This window comes from Eublepharis macularius, chromosome 9, assembly GCF_028583425.1.
Source record: "Eublepharis macularius isolate TG4126 chromosome 9, MPM_Emac_v1.0, whole genome shotgun sequence".
Classification (NCBI taxonomy): domain Eukaryota; kingdom Metazoa; phylum Chordata; class Lepidosauria; order Squamata; family Eublepharidae; genus Eublepharis; species Eublepharis macularius.
In genome coordinates this window covers 101,331,204-101,350,346 of record NC_072798.1, presented here as the reverse complement: position 1 = coordinate 101,350,346, position 19,143 = coordinate 101,331,204, and the positions used below count along the sequence as shown (strand labels likewise).

Below are 19,143 nucleotides of genomic sequence, written 5' to 3'. Positions count from 1 at the left end.
CTTCCCCACTCTTTCTCAGTCTAATCTTCCTCTTTGCCTATTTCCAGCAGTTGGGCTGTCTTCATAAAGGAGATTCTGGCTATGCTTATATGAAAAGTAGCCACAGGTCAGCCAAGTTCTGAATCCCCCAAAAGCTTCCCCTGACACAGGAAGAGAAAACATGGAAAAAACGTAGAGCCCCTGGCCACCTTCTCCCTGTTTGGTGTAGTGGTTAAGAGCACGGGACTCTCATCTGGAGAACCAGGTTTGTTTCCCCACTCCTCCACTTGAAGCCAGCTGGGTGATCTTGGGTCAGTCACAGCTTCTAGGAGCTCTCTTAGCCCCACACAACTCACAGGGTGTTTGTTGTTGTGGGGATAATAATAACATACTTTGTAGACCACTCTGAGTGGGAGTTAAGTCATCCTGAAGGGTGGTATAGAAATATAATGTCAGGCTCTGGATGACAAAATACAGCAGACAAATCCCTGGTTCATTATAGCAAGACACAGGTCCTTGGTTAAATTACTTTTATTCAGAAATCAGTTCTTTCCATATTCCAGTCCAAAGGTCTACTTAGGAGTAAGGTAAGCAACTAAGTAGTGCTAGTCAAAATTTGACAAGAATGGCAACGTGGAAAAAACACATCCCTTTTCTACCCGACTTTCCTTCCCCCTCCCAATGCCCAAACAATTGATTGTTGTTCTTTCTGTGTGAGACATATCATAGTCCAGAAGAAAGGTTCAGAGTTGTAAACAGACCTGGGAACATTTGGGAACCCACTAGAACACTGGCAACAGGAAATGGAGTTATACCAGGCAATTAAGCAGATACATGGCAAAAGTAATATTGGCATGGATGAATGGGCACAGTCAAACATGACATATAATGTTGTTTTTGTTGCTGTTGTTACTCCCTCCTCAACCAGGCTCTAAAGGACAGATTAGCACAGATAAGCACAAAAAATGTACAAAGAAAGGGATCTTTTAGCTGTAGGATTCCCTCCAGCTGTCTTTGTCCCGGGTAGCTTTCAGAATTCTTAACCATCAGAGCCGGTTGTTACACATGGCTCCAAGCAATCGTAACATGTGGCCAAGGTCTTTGCTAATACAGCTGCCATTTCATCTGACTGCAGGCACTGCTGTAAGATAGCTTGGCTGTTACAGCCAACAGTAAGCCTTTTCCAAGATGACTGCAAGTGCAAAAGACAGATGTGGAAGGGCCAAAATGGTACTGGCTCCTCCTCCATGTATCTCTTGAAAGATTGCAAGGCAAGCAGTAGTGAGAGCCCCTCTTGACCCATTCAGTGTGTCTGGGGTTCTGGTCAGTCGGAGATTTCCCCAGGCCTCAGAATTCTCAACAAGACTCCTAAAGATGTGACAAGTGCTGACTTTAACCCATGTATTGATGCATAAGCTGTTGTAAATAAGTTTCTGAGGAAGTAGACCCAGGGCTGGTTCTCCAGTTAAGCCACCTAAGCAACAGCTTGGGGCAGCTCTATGAGGAGGGGGCTGAAGCACTCCAGGGTATGCAAGGGCATCTCTCTGCACAATTTTAGCAGAGGCAAAGGAAAGCAAGGTATGTCCTGTAGCTGTGTTGAGCTTGGAGCCATGGTGGCGGGGGGGGGGGGGGACCAAACACTGGCAAGCCCAATTGGGCAGCTTGTTAGGGAATCTGCACTGAGGGTCAAGTGAAATAAGTAAATTGCACAGTTCAGTTTTAATTAATAATCCCTTGTTTAAACCATGTAGAATTTCTCTACATGAGACGTCTTACATGGGACACTCAAATCTAGGGAGACACAATGTTAGCCAGGAAGTGTAGTTTAAAAAGACAGAGCCAAAGGCTCTGTCAATTTCACCTCTCTACACTAGAGAGATTGCACCTCAGAGGGTTTGTTAATTTCATCTTTGCCTCCCCAAAGGCTCTGTCAGTTTTACCTCCTCTTTGGGAGGCGAAGATGAAATGAACAAACCCTCTGAGGCGCAATCTCTGTGGGCTCAGTCTTTTTTAACTGCCCTCCTGTAGGGAGGTGAAATTGACAGAGCCTTCAGCCCTATCCTTTTAAATTATGCTTCCTGGCTAATACTGCATCTCCATACACTTGAGTGTCCCAATGTAAGATGCCTCGTGCGGAGAGACTCGTAGCGTAGCGTCTTTATTTGGGGGCATGGTGATACCAACCTTGCTGGATCAGTCTGTGTTCCATGCAGTGCAACATTCATTGTGAGACTTGGGGCAACTGGGAGATAACAGATCATGGCTGGTGTTCCGCCCACAGCCCGTGGTCTTCCTTTTGCCCATCACTGGCCTATTCTGCTCCAGATGTTCCATGTATCTGGATGCAGTCAAACCAGATCTGCCATAACTTCATTTTTCTCTGGTGATTATTCTGGTTAATCCACGAGCCCCAGAATAATGACTTCAACTCTTTTCCCTTTATCGTGATTTTTAAAAATGGAGGAAATGCTAGCTCTTTAATTTAACCTGACAAGCCTGTTAACACTTTGGAGTGCCCTTTTGCATGTCTCACTGAAGGAAAAGAGCAACATTCTAACTAGCTTGATGTGTCCTTTGAATAAGTCAATCGCAAACAAAATGTCAAGTGGGCCAGCACTTCATTTTTAACGCTGACGTTTTGCAATGATAATCTAAAGCTATGCCACCAAACTGTGTGCACTGCTGGGTGTTGGGTACAGGAAATGTTAGATATTTCCCTCATTCTGCTTACAGGCTAATTAAATATGAGCTGTGAAACAAAATGCTTCATGGTATCATCTCCAAAGCATAAATACAGGGATTTGTCACAGAGCGAAAGTGACGGTTTGAAGGGCTAAGCAGCCTGTCCTCGTTGGCGAGGTGGCTCTTAAAGGGCTGTTCTTGTCGGACTGTCTAGACCTGGTGAATGTTTGTCTTGAATGATGCTATCACATCGCAGGGTTCAGGCATATGGCATACCGACTGAGGCAATCTATAGACATTAAACATTGTGCTGCCTCTGAGAACAATAAGATGTCAACTGTCTTCATAAGGATATGCTGCAATAATTTTAGCGTAGTCAAAAAGATACAAATATAGTTTCTTTTTTTGCTTTGCAGAATAATGTTCCTATAACAACAATGGCCATTTCATCTAAAAAGGTAAAAAAGATTATTAATTACATTAGCATCTTCAGTTAATATTGCTTTCAATATAATCTATACCAATTTATATAATTTGTAGTTATTCTATTGAAATTTCTTTGCTATCCTATCCCAAGCCTTAAGGGAGATTGTAATCATTCCAGATGGGTAACTTTTATTCAGGCAAAATAAAGGAGGAGTTCAGTAGCACCTTGGACTAACAACATTTATCCCAGCATTAGCCTTTATGAATCAGAGCACACTTCATCAGATGCACAAAGTATGGTATAAATGTATTTGCCTAACTAATGGATGAACACTTCATGTATCTGATGAAGTGAGCTCAGACTCATGAAAAGTGATGCTGGGATAAATTTTGTTGGTCTTTAAAAATGATACTCCTGCTTTATTTTGCTGGAAGATTGTAGAGTACTTTTGTGAGCTGTGAGAGAGACAGGGACCTGCCCGATTTATTTACTTGGTTATTTCATTTAACTCCTGCTTTTCAGGCCACTGCCTCTCATAGTGATTTCCATGAATCAAAAGACAGGACCTCTGGATGTGCCCTATCTTTATAAACTAAGAAAGAAGAGATTCAGAATGCAAGGGGAGGGGAAAAGTGGAAGAGGTGGGCCAGTCTAACAGTGCCAGAATTCACATCTGGTTGCTTTCAAGATGGTCTTTTTCTGCTGATATTCTCCCTGAGACAGATGGTCCATAGCCTTCCAGCTGAAACCAAAACTTCATAATAGAACAGGGCTTCATAATAGAACAGGGTCTTTTCCAAGGCCAGATCTATCTCTTGCCTTTAAACCACGTCACACTCATTGAATTAACAGTGCAATCCTAAGTAGAGTTACTCCAGTCTATGCCCATTGAAATCAATGGACTTAGACTGGAGTAACTCTGCTTAGGATGGCACTTTAAGAGTATTAATGGGACCCGATCCAGCTTATGATAAATACTTCTACATCCAACAAGGAAGTTAAAGTGCCTGCTTAAGACTCTGCCCCTGAGAACACCAAACTCTGGCTACATTATGCCCATGGTCTCTAGGGGTCATATCTGAAGGTGCTACCTACATGTAGCACCTGACCTGGGTAGCCCAGGTGAGCCTGACCTCATCAGTTCTCAGACGCTAAGTAGGGTCAGCCTTGGTTAGTAACTGGATGGGAGACCTCCAACAAAGACGAGGGTTGCAGAGGCAGACAACAGCAAACCACCTCTGGTAGTCTCATGCCTTGAAAACCCCACCAAGGGGGTTGCCATGTCAGCTATGACTTAAGGGCACTCTCCGCCACTCCGCTACCTACATGAACTCCATTCCATACATAATCCCTGGAATAAATTAATATATCTACTCCGGATGAAATTATATACACCTGAGGCAGGTGATGTCTTTGGACCTAGTGCAAAATAAAAAATCATCTACCTGTAAAGATGCTGGTGGTGTTGGCAAACAAAGGGCAGTGAGAACCACGTGGGTCAAGTGTTCTTGGAGCCAATCGTGCCTCAGTGGCACGATCCGTATTTCAGAGGCTCACTGAGAGTTCGGAAAGTGGTGACAGGCATAAGCCACAGCCGTTACCTTCTTCCACACTGCTTGCCCCAGCAGTTCTGTCAGCAGCTCAAGGACTTGTCTTGGTTGTTCAGGTGGAAAACAGCCAAGTGTTGCTTAGTGAGCAGCTACAGCGTTGCTGTTTGGCGCGTGTGTTGGAGGTTGCTTACCCCTGATGTTCACTCTTAGATGAGAAATGGCATGTTACAGCATTAAAATTGCCAAATAGAACTGTAGGCAAAGCAAAATTGCTCTGATTCTTGGAAAATAGCCCAGGAAGAAGTAAGATATCAGGTCACTAAGTTCTCCTTCTGATAGAATGAAACAGTAAACTCCAGTGTCTGAAAAACATCAATATCTTCCTAATGTCAGACTGTGGCTAAATAAGGCACTCACTACAGGGTTCCCTTTAGAAGCAAACACAAGTCCATTGTTTGGAAAAGGAAACTTTACTGCAGAAAAGGTCCATTATAGTCCACTGTCCTGAATAGGAGAATCAGGATGGTACATGATCATTGTTACCAATGAAGAGCAAGCATAAGATACAGAGTAATAATACCCATCTGGATCAGCCTCCCCCCACAGTTCTCAAAACAACATCTCTCAGTCCTGGGAAGCTGCTCTCCTTCAAGGCCAATGCTTGGTGGAACGGTGTTAGACAAAACAGTCGCCTCCGGTGGGAATGCTGCCTGGGAACTGGTGCACCTGGGAAGAGAATACTCAAACACTAGAAGCATTAGAAAATGGAGTCAGTACAGTTTAGATATACACTGGACCTGACATTCTGCCCCCCTTAAAACAGATCCCCCCCTGGCTTATATGGGTAGCGAGTATGAAAAGCCTTGGTTAATCTAGGAGCATGAACATGTGCAGAGTTCACCCATTCATCGTAACCAGAATCAAAGTCCTTCCATCTAATGAGGTAAAAAAGCTGATTTCGTTTGAGTTTAGAGTCCAAGATTTGTTGTACCTCATAGTGTGTTTGGTCGTCAATCAAAGTTGGAATGGGTGGAGCTTTGACGTGCCATTTGTTGTCGGTGGGAGCTCTCTTTAGAAGACTGACATGGAACGTATCATGCACATGGCGCAGGTTCTTGGGCAGAGTTACAGCAACAGTCACTTTATTTATTATCTTGCGCACAGGAAAAGGTCCTAGGAATTTCAGAGCGAGTTTGCGGCTGGTCTGAGCAAGTTTTAGATTTTTTGTGGAAATATACACATGATCTCCGGGTTGTAATTCCCATTCGGCCGCACGATGGCGGTCTGCGTATTTTTTGTAATCCAGTTTGGCTTTGTCAAGGTGCTTCTTAATAACAGTCCATTGCTGCGCCGCCTCCCCCCACCACGAAGATACATCTGGCAATTTAGAGGAATGGAGAGGGGGGGCATCCAACGGGAAGGGATTGAAGTGAGTCCCGTAGACAATTTTGAAGGGGGCCTCCCCCGTTGAAGCGTGTACACTGTTGTTATATGAGAACTCGGCCAGAGGGAGAAGGTCCACCCAATTATCTTGTTGAAAATTAATGTAGCAACGAAGAAACTGTTCTAATATTTGGTTTGTTTTTTCGGATTGCCCGTCGGTTTGTGGGTGGTGGCTTGAACTGATGCCTTGTTCAATATTCAACATTTTCAAAAGCTCCCGCTAGAAGTTGGCAACGAACTGTCCGCCGCGATCCGAAATCACCTTGGACGGAAAAGAATGTAATTTTACGATGTGTTTTAGAAACAAATCTGCTAGTTTTCAAGCGGAGGGTATAGCAGTACAGGGGATAAAATGAGCTTGTTTGGAGAACAGATCTACCACCACTAAAATGCAATTATGTCCTTTTGAGATAGGTAGATCAGTGATAAAGTCCATAGATATTATTTCCCAGGGTCTGTTTGGCGTTTCCAATGGTTGCAGGAGACCCGGAGGCTTCCCTTTTCTGGTTTTGGCGCTGAGGCAAATAGGACAGGAACTAACGTATTGGGAAATGTCTTTGCGCATGCCCGGCCACCAGAATTGTCTTTGGATTAGGTGCAAAGTTTTCAGATACCCATAATGTCCAGCAGTGGGAGCGTCATGACAGCGCTGCAAAACTTCCAGTCTGAGGCTGTCTGGGACATAAAACTTGCTCCCGGCTAACCAATCCCCTTGTGGGGATTGGGTTAGTTTGCTTCGCGGAGCCTTATCCCCCTCCTTCTCCACCTCAGTTTTAAGTTTCGATTTCCACTCTTGGTTGGCCGGGAGGGGCTGCTTGGCACGGCTGCGAGTAGTCACCACGCCCCCAAGTTGCGTAGGCGAGAAGACAGTGTCGACAGTCCCCTCCCGTTTGCTCTTATGTTGGGGCATGCGCGATAGGGCGTCTGCCAAAAAGTTAGTTTTGCCCGGGAGATAATTTAGAGTGAAGTTGAATTTGGAAAAGAATTCCGCCCATCGCAATTGCTTGGCATTCAGTCTGCGTGGGCTTCGGAGGGCCTCCAGATTTTTATGATCCGTCCAGACCTCGAAAGGGTATCGCGCCCCCTCCAGCCAATGTCTCCAGTTAGTAAGGGCCGCTTTTACTGCAAAGGCCTCCTTCTCCCACACATTCCAATTCCTTTCCGCCTCCGAAAATTTTCTAGACAAGAAAGCACACGGCCGCAGCCTACCATCCTCCCCCTTCTGCAGTAAAACCCCCCCTATCGCCGTATCGCTGGCGTCAACCTGTACTATGAAAGGGGATTGTTCGTTGGGGTGGGAGAGGATGGGTTCTGTTACAAATTGCTTTTTTAGACAATCGAAGGCCGTTTGGCAATCGGGGGTCCATTGCAGTTTGGCAGAGGGTTTTTTAGCTTGGTCCCCTTTATCTTTGGTTTTCAGCAAGTCTGTTAAAGGGAGCGTGATTTGGGCGAAATTTGCTATGAAGTCTCTATAGAAGTTGGCAAAACCCAGGAAGGATTGCAGTTCTTTACGGGTGGTGGGTTTCTGCCAGTCCTGGATCGCCTGTATTTTGGCTGGATCCATTTTCAGACCTTCTTGGGAGATACAATACCCGAGGTAAGTGAGTTCGGTTTTATGGAATTCACATTTGGACAGTTTGATGGGCAGCTTATTCTTCATCAGGGTGGCTAAAACTTTTCGTACCGTTTGAATATGTTCTTCCTCGGTGTCCGAGTAAATTAACACATCATCAAGGTACACTACCACCCCTTTGTATAGAAATTCGTGTAGAACTTCGTTTATCATGGACATGAATACGGACGGGGCTCCCGTCAAACCAAAAGGCATAACTAAGTATTCATATTGTCCGAGGGGCGTATTGAAAGCGGTTTTCCACTCATCCCCTGCCTTGATACGAACGTGGAAGTAAGCATCTTTTAGATCTAATTTCGTAAAGATCTTACCTTGGGCCACGACGTTGAGAAGGTCTCGGATGAGCGGTATAGGATAGGCGTTGTTGGTGGACACTGCATTCAAGCCTCGGAAATCTGTGCACAGTCGAAGTCCCCCATCCTTCTTTTTCACGAAGAGGACTGGAGCGGCGTGGGGGCTAGCGGCTGGGCGGATGAACCCTCGTTGGAGGTTGGTGTCGATGAATTTCCGGAGCTCTTCGCGTTCATGGAGACTCATGGGATAAAGTCGTCCTTTGGGCAGTGAGGCTCCGGGTAAAATTTCTACCGCACAGTCCGTTCGTCGGTGCGGGGGTAGAGTATCTGCTTCCTCTTCAGAGAAAGCATTTAGAAAAGGCCAGTACGGTTCGGGTATTTGGTTGACTTCTTCTTGGGTGAGAAGGGCCTTTTCTTTATGAGTCGGATCTTCGCCCCAGTTTTGATTCCAACGGTGATTTTTGCAGTTGGTATGACTGAAGGTAATACATCCTTGTGCCCAGTCTATGTAGGGATTGTGATCACATAGCCATTTGCTGCCTAAAATTAACGGGTACTTGGCAGTCGAGCTGATGACAAAGGACCTCTTCTCCCAATGTTGTCCCATGCCTGTGATCACTGGGATGGTTTCAGTTGTTACAGGATTCATGTTGGTACCATCCATTTGCTCAAAGATTACTGGATTTTGTAGATCCCGAGTTGGTAGGACTAGTCCATTGACTAGAGCAGGGGCAATGATGTCTCTTGAGCAGCCCGAGTCAATAAGAGCTTGCACCCGAATATGCATCTTCCTCTCTGGGTTGATTAGAGTCACTGGCATGAATAAGATGGACCCAGGCGGCCGGTTCCGTGCAGGGACGGGCTTAGGGCGGATCTGTCGTTTGGGTCCTTTCACGACAGATCCATTTCGTTTCCCGACTGGGGACTTTCTGGATTAGCTTCTGCGGTTGGGGAAGCGGGATCGTATTCCATGACTTCTTCCGCTTCCAGCCCTCTCTCCGAGGCTGGCCTTTGGGAAGCGCCGCGGCCTCTATTTGCTCGTGGTGCTGGAGTCGGGCGTTGGAGCGTAGGAAACGGAGCAAGGGTTGGACGCCGTAATTGGAGCGGAGGTCTTTGCACAGGCCGGTAAGGGCATTGTGCTGCAAAGTGACCAGCCTGTCCGCATTGCAAACACAGCCCTTGTTGCCATCTAGCATCTCTCGCTCCACGGGTGGCGTAGCTAGCTCCCCGTGTTCCCCTCTGTAAGGTCAATGATCTTCTTTGTCCCGTTTGTTGTTGTTGTTCAACCAAACGGACTTCCAAAATGCGATTTTCTACTTCGCAAACAAGTTGGATCCACCCTAACAACGTGGGGGGATTGTCTTGCATGAGAGCTCTGTCCAAAAGTCTCGGGTTAAGGCCTTGTTTGAACAGAATAATCTTGGTGGACTCCTCACACCTAGGGCACTTGGCTGCTAATTGCCGGAATTTTGTGACATAGTCTCTTGCTGACATGCTGCCTTGTTTGATGGCTTGCAATTCTGTTCGGGCCCGGGTTTCTTCTAAGGGGTCTTCATATTGCGCTCGGATAGCATCCACTAACCCCTGAAGAGTATCGAGTTCTGGGGCCCCGACATTGTATAGTCCTACATACCAGTCTGCTGCTTTGCCCTGTAAACGAGATCCAAGATGTTCGATTTGACTGGCCTCACTGCCGAAGAGGTGCCCCCACCGGTTGAAAAACTGTACCACTTGGACTAGGAAAAATCCCAATTTGGATGGATCCCCATCGAAGGTGGCTTCCAGCTTCACCCAACCCATCGGGAGTTCCTGTCTCGGAGCAGGCGCTGGGTAAAAGTCCATCGGCAGTCTTAGTTGCGCCTGAGGCACAGGAGGAGGTAACTGGAGTCTCGGTCGGGGCAACGGTGCCGGCTGTACGGGTGGCGGTTGAACCGGCGGTGCCGGCTGGGGTTGGGCTGGTTGTGCGGGCGGAGGTTGCCGTGGTTGCTGTGTCGGGGTTGGTCTTGGTTGGGCCGGAGGCTGTAGTGGCAGGCGAGCAGGAGGCGGCAGTCTCGGTCTGGCCGGTAACACGGGAGGCGTTAGTGGCAGCTGTCGAGGTGGAGGAGGTTGGTGTGGGAGAGTGGAAATCGGCCGCTGAGGAGGGGGTTGAAGGTGTCGAAGTGGTGCAGGCCGTCCCGGTTGGTTCGGGGGTGGTAAAACGGGCTGGTCCTGGGGCTGCTGCAACAGTATGAGCTGCGGTCGAGGTGAGAGAGGCCGCAGCGGCGAGGGTTGAACCGGTGGAAGGCCGCGCGGGCTTGCCCCTCCGGGTGTTGTTAATCTGGGAAGCAGCGGCTGGCCTCTTGGCGCTGTTAGACCGTCCCCCGTAGGTTGCCCGGCGGGGACAATGTCTCGCGGTTGACGAGGGGCTCCCTCCTCGGATGGAGCCGCGTGTGCTCCCGCTTGGTCCGGCCGGACCGTTATAGAAGAAGTAAGAGGGGGTCTCACCGGTGTATCACTGGGCTTTTCTTCCCCTTCCGTAGGCCTCTCAACGGGAGTCCCGTCTGGCGGCGCATCCCCTGCCTGGTTAGGAAGTTCGGTGGGGGTCTCTCCGGGTGGCTCAACCGGGTCTCCCTTGCTCGGTGGAATTTCCTGCTGTGCTGGAAGTTCCTTGGGTTGCTCTCCCGTTTCGCCCGGATGGGTGTCCCCTTCGCCGGTAGGTGACGGCCGCTGCTGGACATCCTCCATCGGATAGGAGATAACACTTTGAAGGGTAGCTATCTGTATCGCCATCTCTTCAGGGGACAGTCTTTCCCCTGCTCCCATTGCCGAAATTAAATGGATGGCATGAGCCAAACTTTCTTCCATATCCATCAGTTTAGCTTCTAACTGTTGCATTCGACTTGCCCCCGGTTGCTCGCTTATGGAAGCTTCATTCGTTGCACTCACCGGGGACAAGGGGCCCCAAGGAGGAGGGTCCCCTTGGACGACTCTCGATCTCGCAGCTAGGATTCCCTTGGCCATACCCGTCACGGCCGAGATGCTGGTATCCACCGCATAGGTGCGACCTTGTATCTGCTCCCAACTTTGTTCAGGGACCTCCGTTGGCTCTTTCCACGGAACAAGTTCGGAGTAGTCCCAACTCAGGGCGCCGCGGCGAGACGTGTCCCCCTCCGCCTGCTCGGACGTCCTGTTCCAATATCGCCATGGTTGGCTGCTGTCTAGCTCCGGGACGGTTCCTAGGCTTCGGCGCCCTTCCATCGAAACTAGTGGATGGAGTCCACCTGCTCGACGCTCTCTGGTTTCTCGGGGTCTGGCTCCCCACTCCGACGGGGTGGGTACCGAAATCAAAGGGAGAGCGGTCGCTTTCGGCCTTGCCCCGAGGTTGGCTTCGGTCTCGTCCCGAGTACTGAGGTCGATGAGAGGCGGGGTGGAAGTGGAGGCTCCGGTTCCGTTCCCGGCTGCTCCCAGCTCCTGGGAGTCTTGGGCTTGCCCGGGTTGCACAGGTTGATTGTCGGGAGACGCATACGGATCAAACAAAGGATCCCTGTCCGGGACAACCTTGGATTCCGCTGAGCCCGACTCAGACATGATTGGTAACAAAATGTCAGACTGTGGCTAAATAAGGCACTCACTACAGGGTTCCCTTTAGAAGCAAACACAAGTCCATTGTTTGGAAAAGGAAACTTTACTGCAGAAAAGGTCCATTATAGTCCACTGTCCTGAATAGGAGAATCAGGATGGTACATGATCATTGTTACCAATGAAGAGCAAGCATAAGATACAGAGTAATAATACCCATCTGGATCAGCCTCCCCCCACAGTTCTCAAAACAACATCTCTCAGTCCTGGGAAGCTGCTCTCCTTCAAGGCCAATGCTTGGTGGAACGGTGTTAGACAAAACAGGCTCCTCCGGTGGGAATGCTGCCTGGGAACTGGTGCACCTGGGAAGAGAATACTCAAACACTAGAAGCATTAGAAAATGGAGTCAGTACAGTTTAGATATACACTGGACCTGACACCTTAAGTATTTCCTCACAGGAAGGTATACTATTATCCTCATATTAACCTGAGAAATCCCTCTGTTTGTTTTGGACTCCAACCCATTAGTAGCTCACCACTTGGTTTTGTCATTAATTCCGTACGAATGAGTTGGCTTAGGCATCTTTTAGCTGCAGCCTGGCTATGTTCACCCTCTAATCTCCTCTCCTGAAATAAACCTGTTTCCTGTTAAACAGCAACAGTTGTATGTAAGTTCCGATGAAGGGGTGACTCAAGTTTCTCTGCACCGCTGCCATATCTATGGGACAGCCTGCGCTGATTGTTGCCTCGCCAGAGATCCGTACTGTGCTTGGGATGGCAATTCCTGCTCCAGGTTCTACCCAACAGGGAAACGGTGAGTAAATAAATACGAGTTAGTAGGATGAGAGTTGCAAGTGGAAATTTAATCTATTTTAAAATACGGATGCCAATAATAACTGACTGTGTTCATCAAGGTGAAATTACGTTCTGTGGAAATACACATTTAGAAGTTCCTAACAGACCAGGTCAGAATCCAGACTCATTGTTTATTCCTGAGCAGTTTTAGAAAGCGTGGTACAGAGTTTTTGTTGCAACCAGTTACTTTAGAGCCAAGCTACAAGTGACGAATTACACTTGCCTGTCAAGTGAACAGACTCTACACGTGAGTCTGTTCACTTGACAGGCAAGTGTAATTCGTCACTTGTAGCTTGGCTCACAGTCCGTTGTGTTTCAGTGGTGTACTGTTCTGGAATAGAATGAAGCCTCCTGACTGCAAGAGACATCTGGTAATTGGAACTGCCAAGTATAGCACAGGTGTGCGAATTCAGCCTGGTCAAAACTTTATAAACTTCTGGGGATTACTTAATATTTCCATCATGTTGGCTGACGAATACATCTCTGTGGGATAATGATCTGTTTATCCTTTACTTTTTATAGTAGAAAAAAATGAATGCATACAGAACGCTGTCTGGTTTTCATGTGTTTAGGAAATAAGTTGTTCCTTTATCTTTTTTTAAAAAAAAACAGATTATGATTGAGAAAACATCAACAATGGGAGCCAAGTCAGGCCCCCAAGTCTAGACAGCAGTAACTCTTTCTACAGGCTGCATTTACTCTGCCCTTTGGATTCCTATGAAATTTCATTTCCTGAACAAGACTTCAAAGTATCTGATAAATGTCCTAGTTTCCAAAGTACACCCACAGTACATCCTCTTGAACTGAATGTTTCTCCCTCTTTATACAGGTTATAGGCATCTTTAAATTGCCCAATCTCAGTTTGTAAAGGAGGTTGGAAAGAGCAAATGAGCAATGTCAGAATTTGTAACCATCCGAATCCCAAAGATCCATTTCTTTTCCTTGCCTGTGGTACATCGCAAGAAGGACCAAGCAAGTCAAAAGATGGCAATAGTGGTAGCAAAGTGAAAGTGCTCTTTCTGAATCAGTCAGTTTACTTTCCTAACACACAGGGAGGTAATTTGGGCTTTCTGTTGGAATAAAGTTTTACAAAGTGAGGTGCCTAACTTCTTGATGGGGACCATCAGAAGGAATGGAAGTATATTTTGCCCAAATATATCCAGTCCCCCACTCCAGCTACGCTGGGCTAGAGTTCTGTAGAGGTGCTGAGAATTCTGTTAGGAATCCTCAGCGTCCTTCCATCACACCAGTTTGGAAAGTGTCCTGAGGGAGACAAAGGAGACACAGTTACACTTGAAGCTGCCTTATACAGAATCAGGCTGTCCTGATCAAAGAATCAAGATCAGGCTTGTCTACTCGAACGGGCAGCAGCTCTCCATGGTCATGGGGAGAAGTCCAGCACATCACCTCCTCACTGGACCATTTAACTGGAACTGCCGGGGATTGAACTTGGGATAAACCAGGGATGGCACCGGGGTCCTTTTTCCTGTGTAAGTCTGTAGACAATACAGGCTAACTGCAGCCAGAATCTAAGAAATTGCTTGCAGTGCTGACATTGATGAAATATTGTGCAATCTGAAAACATCTGCAGCCTAGTTGGGCACCTGCTAGGATTGTATAGTGCAGCAAATACCTTCGGTCAGCCCCAAGTGCCATCCACGTTCCAGACATTTTCAAAATTTCCAGTGTTCTGATCATACGAATGGAGAACTGCAAGGGCCTGCAGGGGACATCTTATTTCCCTCTCCCTCGCCATGTACTAATTTCCTTCCCTCCCCTCAGCACCCCTCTTTTCCTACTTCCTTCTTTCCTTCCCACCCACCTCTGTCTGCCACCCAGTCTTCACCTTTCCTCCTTCCCTTCTATGATATCAGCTCTGTGCTTCCCCATCCAACTCTGCATCATTGGCTGCTTCCAGCATCACAATGCATGTTATGGGAAAGAGAATTTGAACTGGGCATAGCATGCTGTTTTCAGAGGCATCCGTGTGTCTCCTGCACCAAGCCCTTGAGTATCTCCAGCGCCACCTAGTGAAACAATGGGGTTATTTGCAGCCCTTGAATGCAGCATAAATCACAGTGTTGGCCTTCATTCTTTGACTTCAACAGGTTTCTTCCAGTTTGGATGGAGGTGGCTGCAGACAGCTGAAATTGTGGCTCTAGAGAGGTTAGGTAGCTTTTGAGCTCTCTTAGTCATTTTTATCTTTTACAAAACCTTTTTATATCTTGTTATCATTTTAATGAGGAGCTGATTATTATTTATTTATTTATTTGATTTTTAGCCTACCCTCCCCGCGAACAGGCTCAGGGCAGGGTACAATAAAATGCTCAATGAGCATATATAAATAAGATTTAAAATACTAAAAACATAAATACATAAATACCTAAATCAAAGAGTCCAGTAGCACCTTTAAGACTAACCAACTTTATTGGAGCATAAGCTTTCGAGAATCACAGTTCTCTTCGTCAGATGCATCTGACAAAGAGAACTGTGATTCTCGAAAGCTTATGCTACAATAAAGTTGGTTAGTCTTAAAGGTGCTACTGGACTCTTTTTGATTTTGCTACTACAGACTAACACGGCTAACTCCTCTGCATCGATAAATACCTAAAACAGCATATCAGATGGCAGCCCCCTCCAACTTCCTCAATCTGAACATAACAAACCAAGGGGGCCATAGTTGATCATATGCTGGTGACAGCACTTACGGGGGGCAGATGACTTTGTTGCCCCCCTGGCAGGAGACCGCTAGGGAGGCACCTAAGCAATCATAAGGTCAAAGACTGGCCTCAACCATATGTCTGGTGGAACAACTCTGTCTTGCAGGCCCGCTGAAAGGTCTTGGTGGGCCCGGGTGTCCTCCGACAGAGAGTTCCACCAGGTTGGGGCCAGGACTGAAAAAGCTGGTCAAGGCCAGCTGAGCCTCCCAGGGGCCGGGGACCACCAGTAGGTGCTTATTTGCAGATCTTAATGCTCTCCAGGGTACATATGGGAAATATCTCAGTTCAGTTTGCTTGCAGTTTTATCAAACTCTCTAACTGCCTAATTGGACTTCAACGGGTTAAAATGTGGGTACTTTTCCCAGTCAGAATAGTGGAGGTCATCGAATGCTAAAGGAAATATTTTTGCTCAGATGTTCAGTGCTACATGAAAAGCTTAAGTAAACAGTTCCAGCTACAGCTACAGCTCCAAGGATGAAATTGGAAGACCAGCAATGTTTATGTATGTATTATGGGTAACGAACATGATTTTGTAGGCTCCATCACCATTCCCCTTCTTCAAGCACAAGGTTATGTAGTAATGTCGGAAACCTGAGAATAGTGGAATTATCTGTTGCCAGATGTTTGGATGTTGCCTTTTCTGATACAGGGTCATGTAGATTGAGTCACTTGGAAGGTTCAACCCTGATCCATTTGAAGTTGTGGTTACTTTAATGAGATATGGGCTTCTTCCATAGAGCTCACTGTTTATAATAAGATGATTGACCTTATTGTTCCTACCGGTAAGAAGTGTACTTCATATATCCCTTGGCTATTTTAAAGCCATTTTGTTATTTCATCTCTTCCTCCCTCCTCTCAATGTTTTAGGAGAAGCCGTAGACAAGATGTGAGGCATGGAAACCCTATGACTCAGTGCCGAGGATTTAATCTAAAAGGTACAGTAAGTTAAAAGATGGTTTGGCTATAAAAACAAGAGATTGTCCTTTTAAGTGAATCATACTATCCATGTGGGGTTGACTGGTTAAAGAGCATCCATGTATTTTAAACATTTTTTCCCTTTCTTTTTGAGTGCTATGTTTATTTGTGGGATTTAGTGTAGGTTTCTCTCTAAAATTAATCTAAAACGGAATGCCTTGATCTTAAACCAAGCTGTGACTACAATAAAGGCTTGAAGTAACATTGCAGAAGAGCAAAGCAAGATGCATGAATGGCCAATGAGCATGAACTTGGAGCGTTGCTGCTGCTGTTGCCAAGCCCCAGATAAATGGTTCATCTGAATAAGTTTTCATGCAACCTCAAAGCAAGGTCCCTGCAGCACTCGTGGTTTACAAAGTGTGTTATTATTATCCTCAAAACATCAGTGCTCTCATGATAGGTTAGGAAACTGGTCTTGGGCAAAGTAACCACTGCCCCATCTCAAAAATTACATTGTCAGTTGCGCATAATATAGAAGAAGTAGATAGAGAGGACTTCTCTCTCCTGCCTATAAAATTAGATCCTGGGACCACTCAATGAAATTAATCAGCACTAGATTCAAGACTGACAAAAACAGTACTTCTTAGATCATAGAGACCTAGCATTGGAAGGGGTCTTATAAGCTACCTGGTCCTACACTCTGTTCCATGCAAAACCCCAAAGCTAGACCTTTACTGATGGCCCTGGAAGACGTCCAGTGAGGAAAAGCCCACCCACACCTTAGGTAGTTGGTTGCATTGTCAAACCATTCTTACCATTAGGAACTTTCTCCTTGTCACGGGCTGGGCCAGCCCAAGCAGGGTGGTTCAAGTCCAAACCTTAAAGCCAAAGTCAAAGGGGAGTTCCAAGAGCCAAAAGCCAAGTCAAACCGGTGGTCAGAGCACGAGATAAAGCCAGGAGTGAGTCCAGAGTCCAAAAGCAAGGTCAGGCACAGTCCAAGGTCAGTCACCAATAGTGTCAGGTCCAAAAGCAGGCACGGGCAAGGTTCACGAAACATAGAGTGGTTGCAAGCAGTAGACACGTTGCTTCCACGCCCAGCAGTTCCTCCAGACTGGCTCTTATAGCCAGGTGTGGTTTTCAGCCAGCTGCTGGGGCTCTATCCTGCCACTACTCATTGTCACTCTCCAGCATCTGGCGTTGGCTCAAGAGGCGAGCACTGCGCCGTCTCTCCTGCAGTTCCAGTCTCTGGCGCTGCCTGCGGCGTTCCTTGGGCGTGGGTGAACCTGGGGGGGTGAAGGCTCTTGGCTGCGCTGCACCTGTAGAAGTCCCTGGCTGAGCTTCCTCTGTAGTATTGGAGCTAGAGGGTGCTGGTGCCTCAGCTGCTGGCTGTAAGCTCTGATCAGCCAGCAGCTGTTGCTCCTGATTGCTGGCTTCTGCTGAATCAGGGCTAGGGCTGGCTACACAGGGCTCCTCTTCTCCTGAGGAGTCCTGGCTGGCTACACGAGGCTCCTCTCCTCCAGAGGAGACCTCACTCTCAGACTGGGCCATGACACCCCTAATGTTCAAATGAAATCCTCCTGTAACTTGAAGTCCACTTGATCTAGTCTTGCCTTCTGGAGCAGCAGAGATAAGTTTTTGCCCCTTCCATGTGGCAGCCCTAAAGATAACTGACAAGCGCAGTCATGTCCCCCTTCAGTCTTCTCCAGGCTAAACATGCCCCCAGCCTTCCCTCATAGGGCTTGTTTTCCAGATCACCAGCCATTTTCATTGCTCTCCTTCAAACCTTTCAATTTATTTACATACCCAGTATTCCTGATGAATTCATGCAACACATAATTTGCGAGTTTTACAGACAGAAAGTAGGGTGATGCCCACCAGCTTAGATGCCGGGGAGTACCTACTTTCCATAAATGTTCACTGAATTCATTAAATGCATTATGCCACTGAACGCTAGACTACAGCTGGATTCTCATCATAGTCACAGATGGACTGGAGCTTCTTCATGTGATTCTGGATTACCTCTTAGTTAGAAGGATTTCACAAATGTCCTTTGATACTTATTTATGAATGGGCACATTGGCACTTTAAATGAAGTAAAGTTTCCTGCTACAGTAAAGTTACTTGTAGAGGGTTGTGTTTCTCTGCTATTTAGCATTGACTTTTTGTACCTGTCTATTTTCTACTGTAAATGAGACTAGTGGAATTGTGAATTGTCTATTTCGAAATCTTTGTATAAAAACCAGATATATGTATTTAAATCAGATATATTTATTCCTTCTTGCAATTCACATGTATTTATTTAATACATGTAGTTATTTAAACATTCTTGTTAATTCCTTGATTGTATGTAGTTAGCTTTTGTGGTGTCCTGTTAACTGTAGACCTTGTTCCATGATTGTTGTTATGGCGGAGGGGGCAGCAGACAAGGGTTAGTTCCTTTCATGCCATTTGTGTCTTTCCTGGGGTATTGTTTTGGCCACTGCAGGAAACAAGATGTTGAATTAGGTGGACCTTTGGGCAATTCTTCCATTCTTATAATGTCACCATTTGCTCGCAACGTCCTTGCTTGCAAAGGGAGCCTATCAAAGATGCTTTGTATTCTGACCATGAAAATCACTTCTTAGAAACAAAGGCATATTTTAATGTGTTTCATAGCGAGTTAAATGATTTCAAAAATAAGTGGACAAATAACATCATCAGAAAAGTCATTACAGTTTTTTTTTAAGCCTGGGACTTTTTTTGTTTTGGATTTTGAAGCAGACATTATATTTGATCCCAGTACTTAAGGTTATAAGAGGCCATAAGAGGATTTTGACTTTAATGAGTACGATTTCTAAAAGTAGAATGCCAGTCACCACTAGGTTGCCATAAGCATTCTATTCATAAAGATAGTTAAAACTGCTAAATTCCTGTTTAATTATGGAAGAACCAGTTAATTTTCTAAGGCTGTGCCAAACATTTGCATATGAACGTATTTAGGGCCACAATGTGTTACACCAGCTTTCGTTACTGCTTACAGCCATCGTTTCCCCTGCTTCAGTGCCATTTATTTTAGAGACACCCCTAAACCATTCATGTTCACAGTCAG

The 19,143-nt window shown here is 46.3% G+C and overlaps 1 protein-coding gene across 1 annotated transcript in view; it reads left to right on the top strand.

Annotated features, from left to right (window-relative positions):
• The window catches only part of SEMA3C (semaphorin 3C), a 273,491-nt gene that overhangs the window by 237,327 nt on the left and 17,021 nt on the right, over window positions 1–19,143 (top strand). Inside the window, exons 14-16 of the mRNA XM_054989345.1 lie at window positions 3,078–3,119; window positions 12,222–12,379; window positions 16,008–16,075. Coding sequence (XP_054845320.1) covers window positions 3,078–3,119; window positions 12,222–12,379; window positions 16,008–16,075 — 268 coding nt within the window. The remainder of the gene's footprint in view (window positions 1–3,077; window positions 3,120–12,221; window positions 12,380–16,007; window positions 16,076–19,143) is intronic.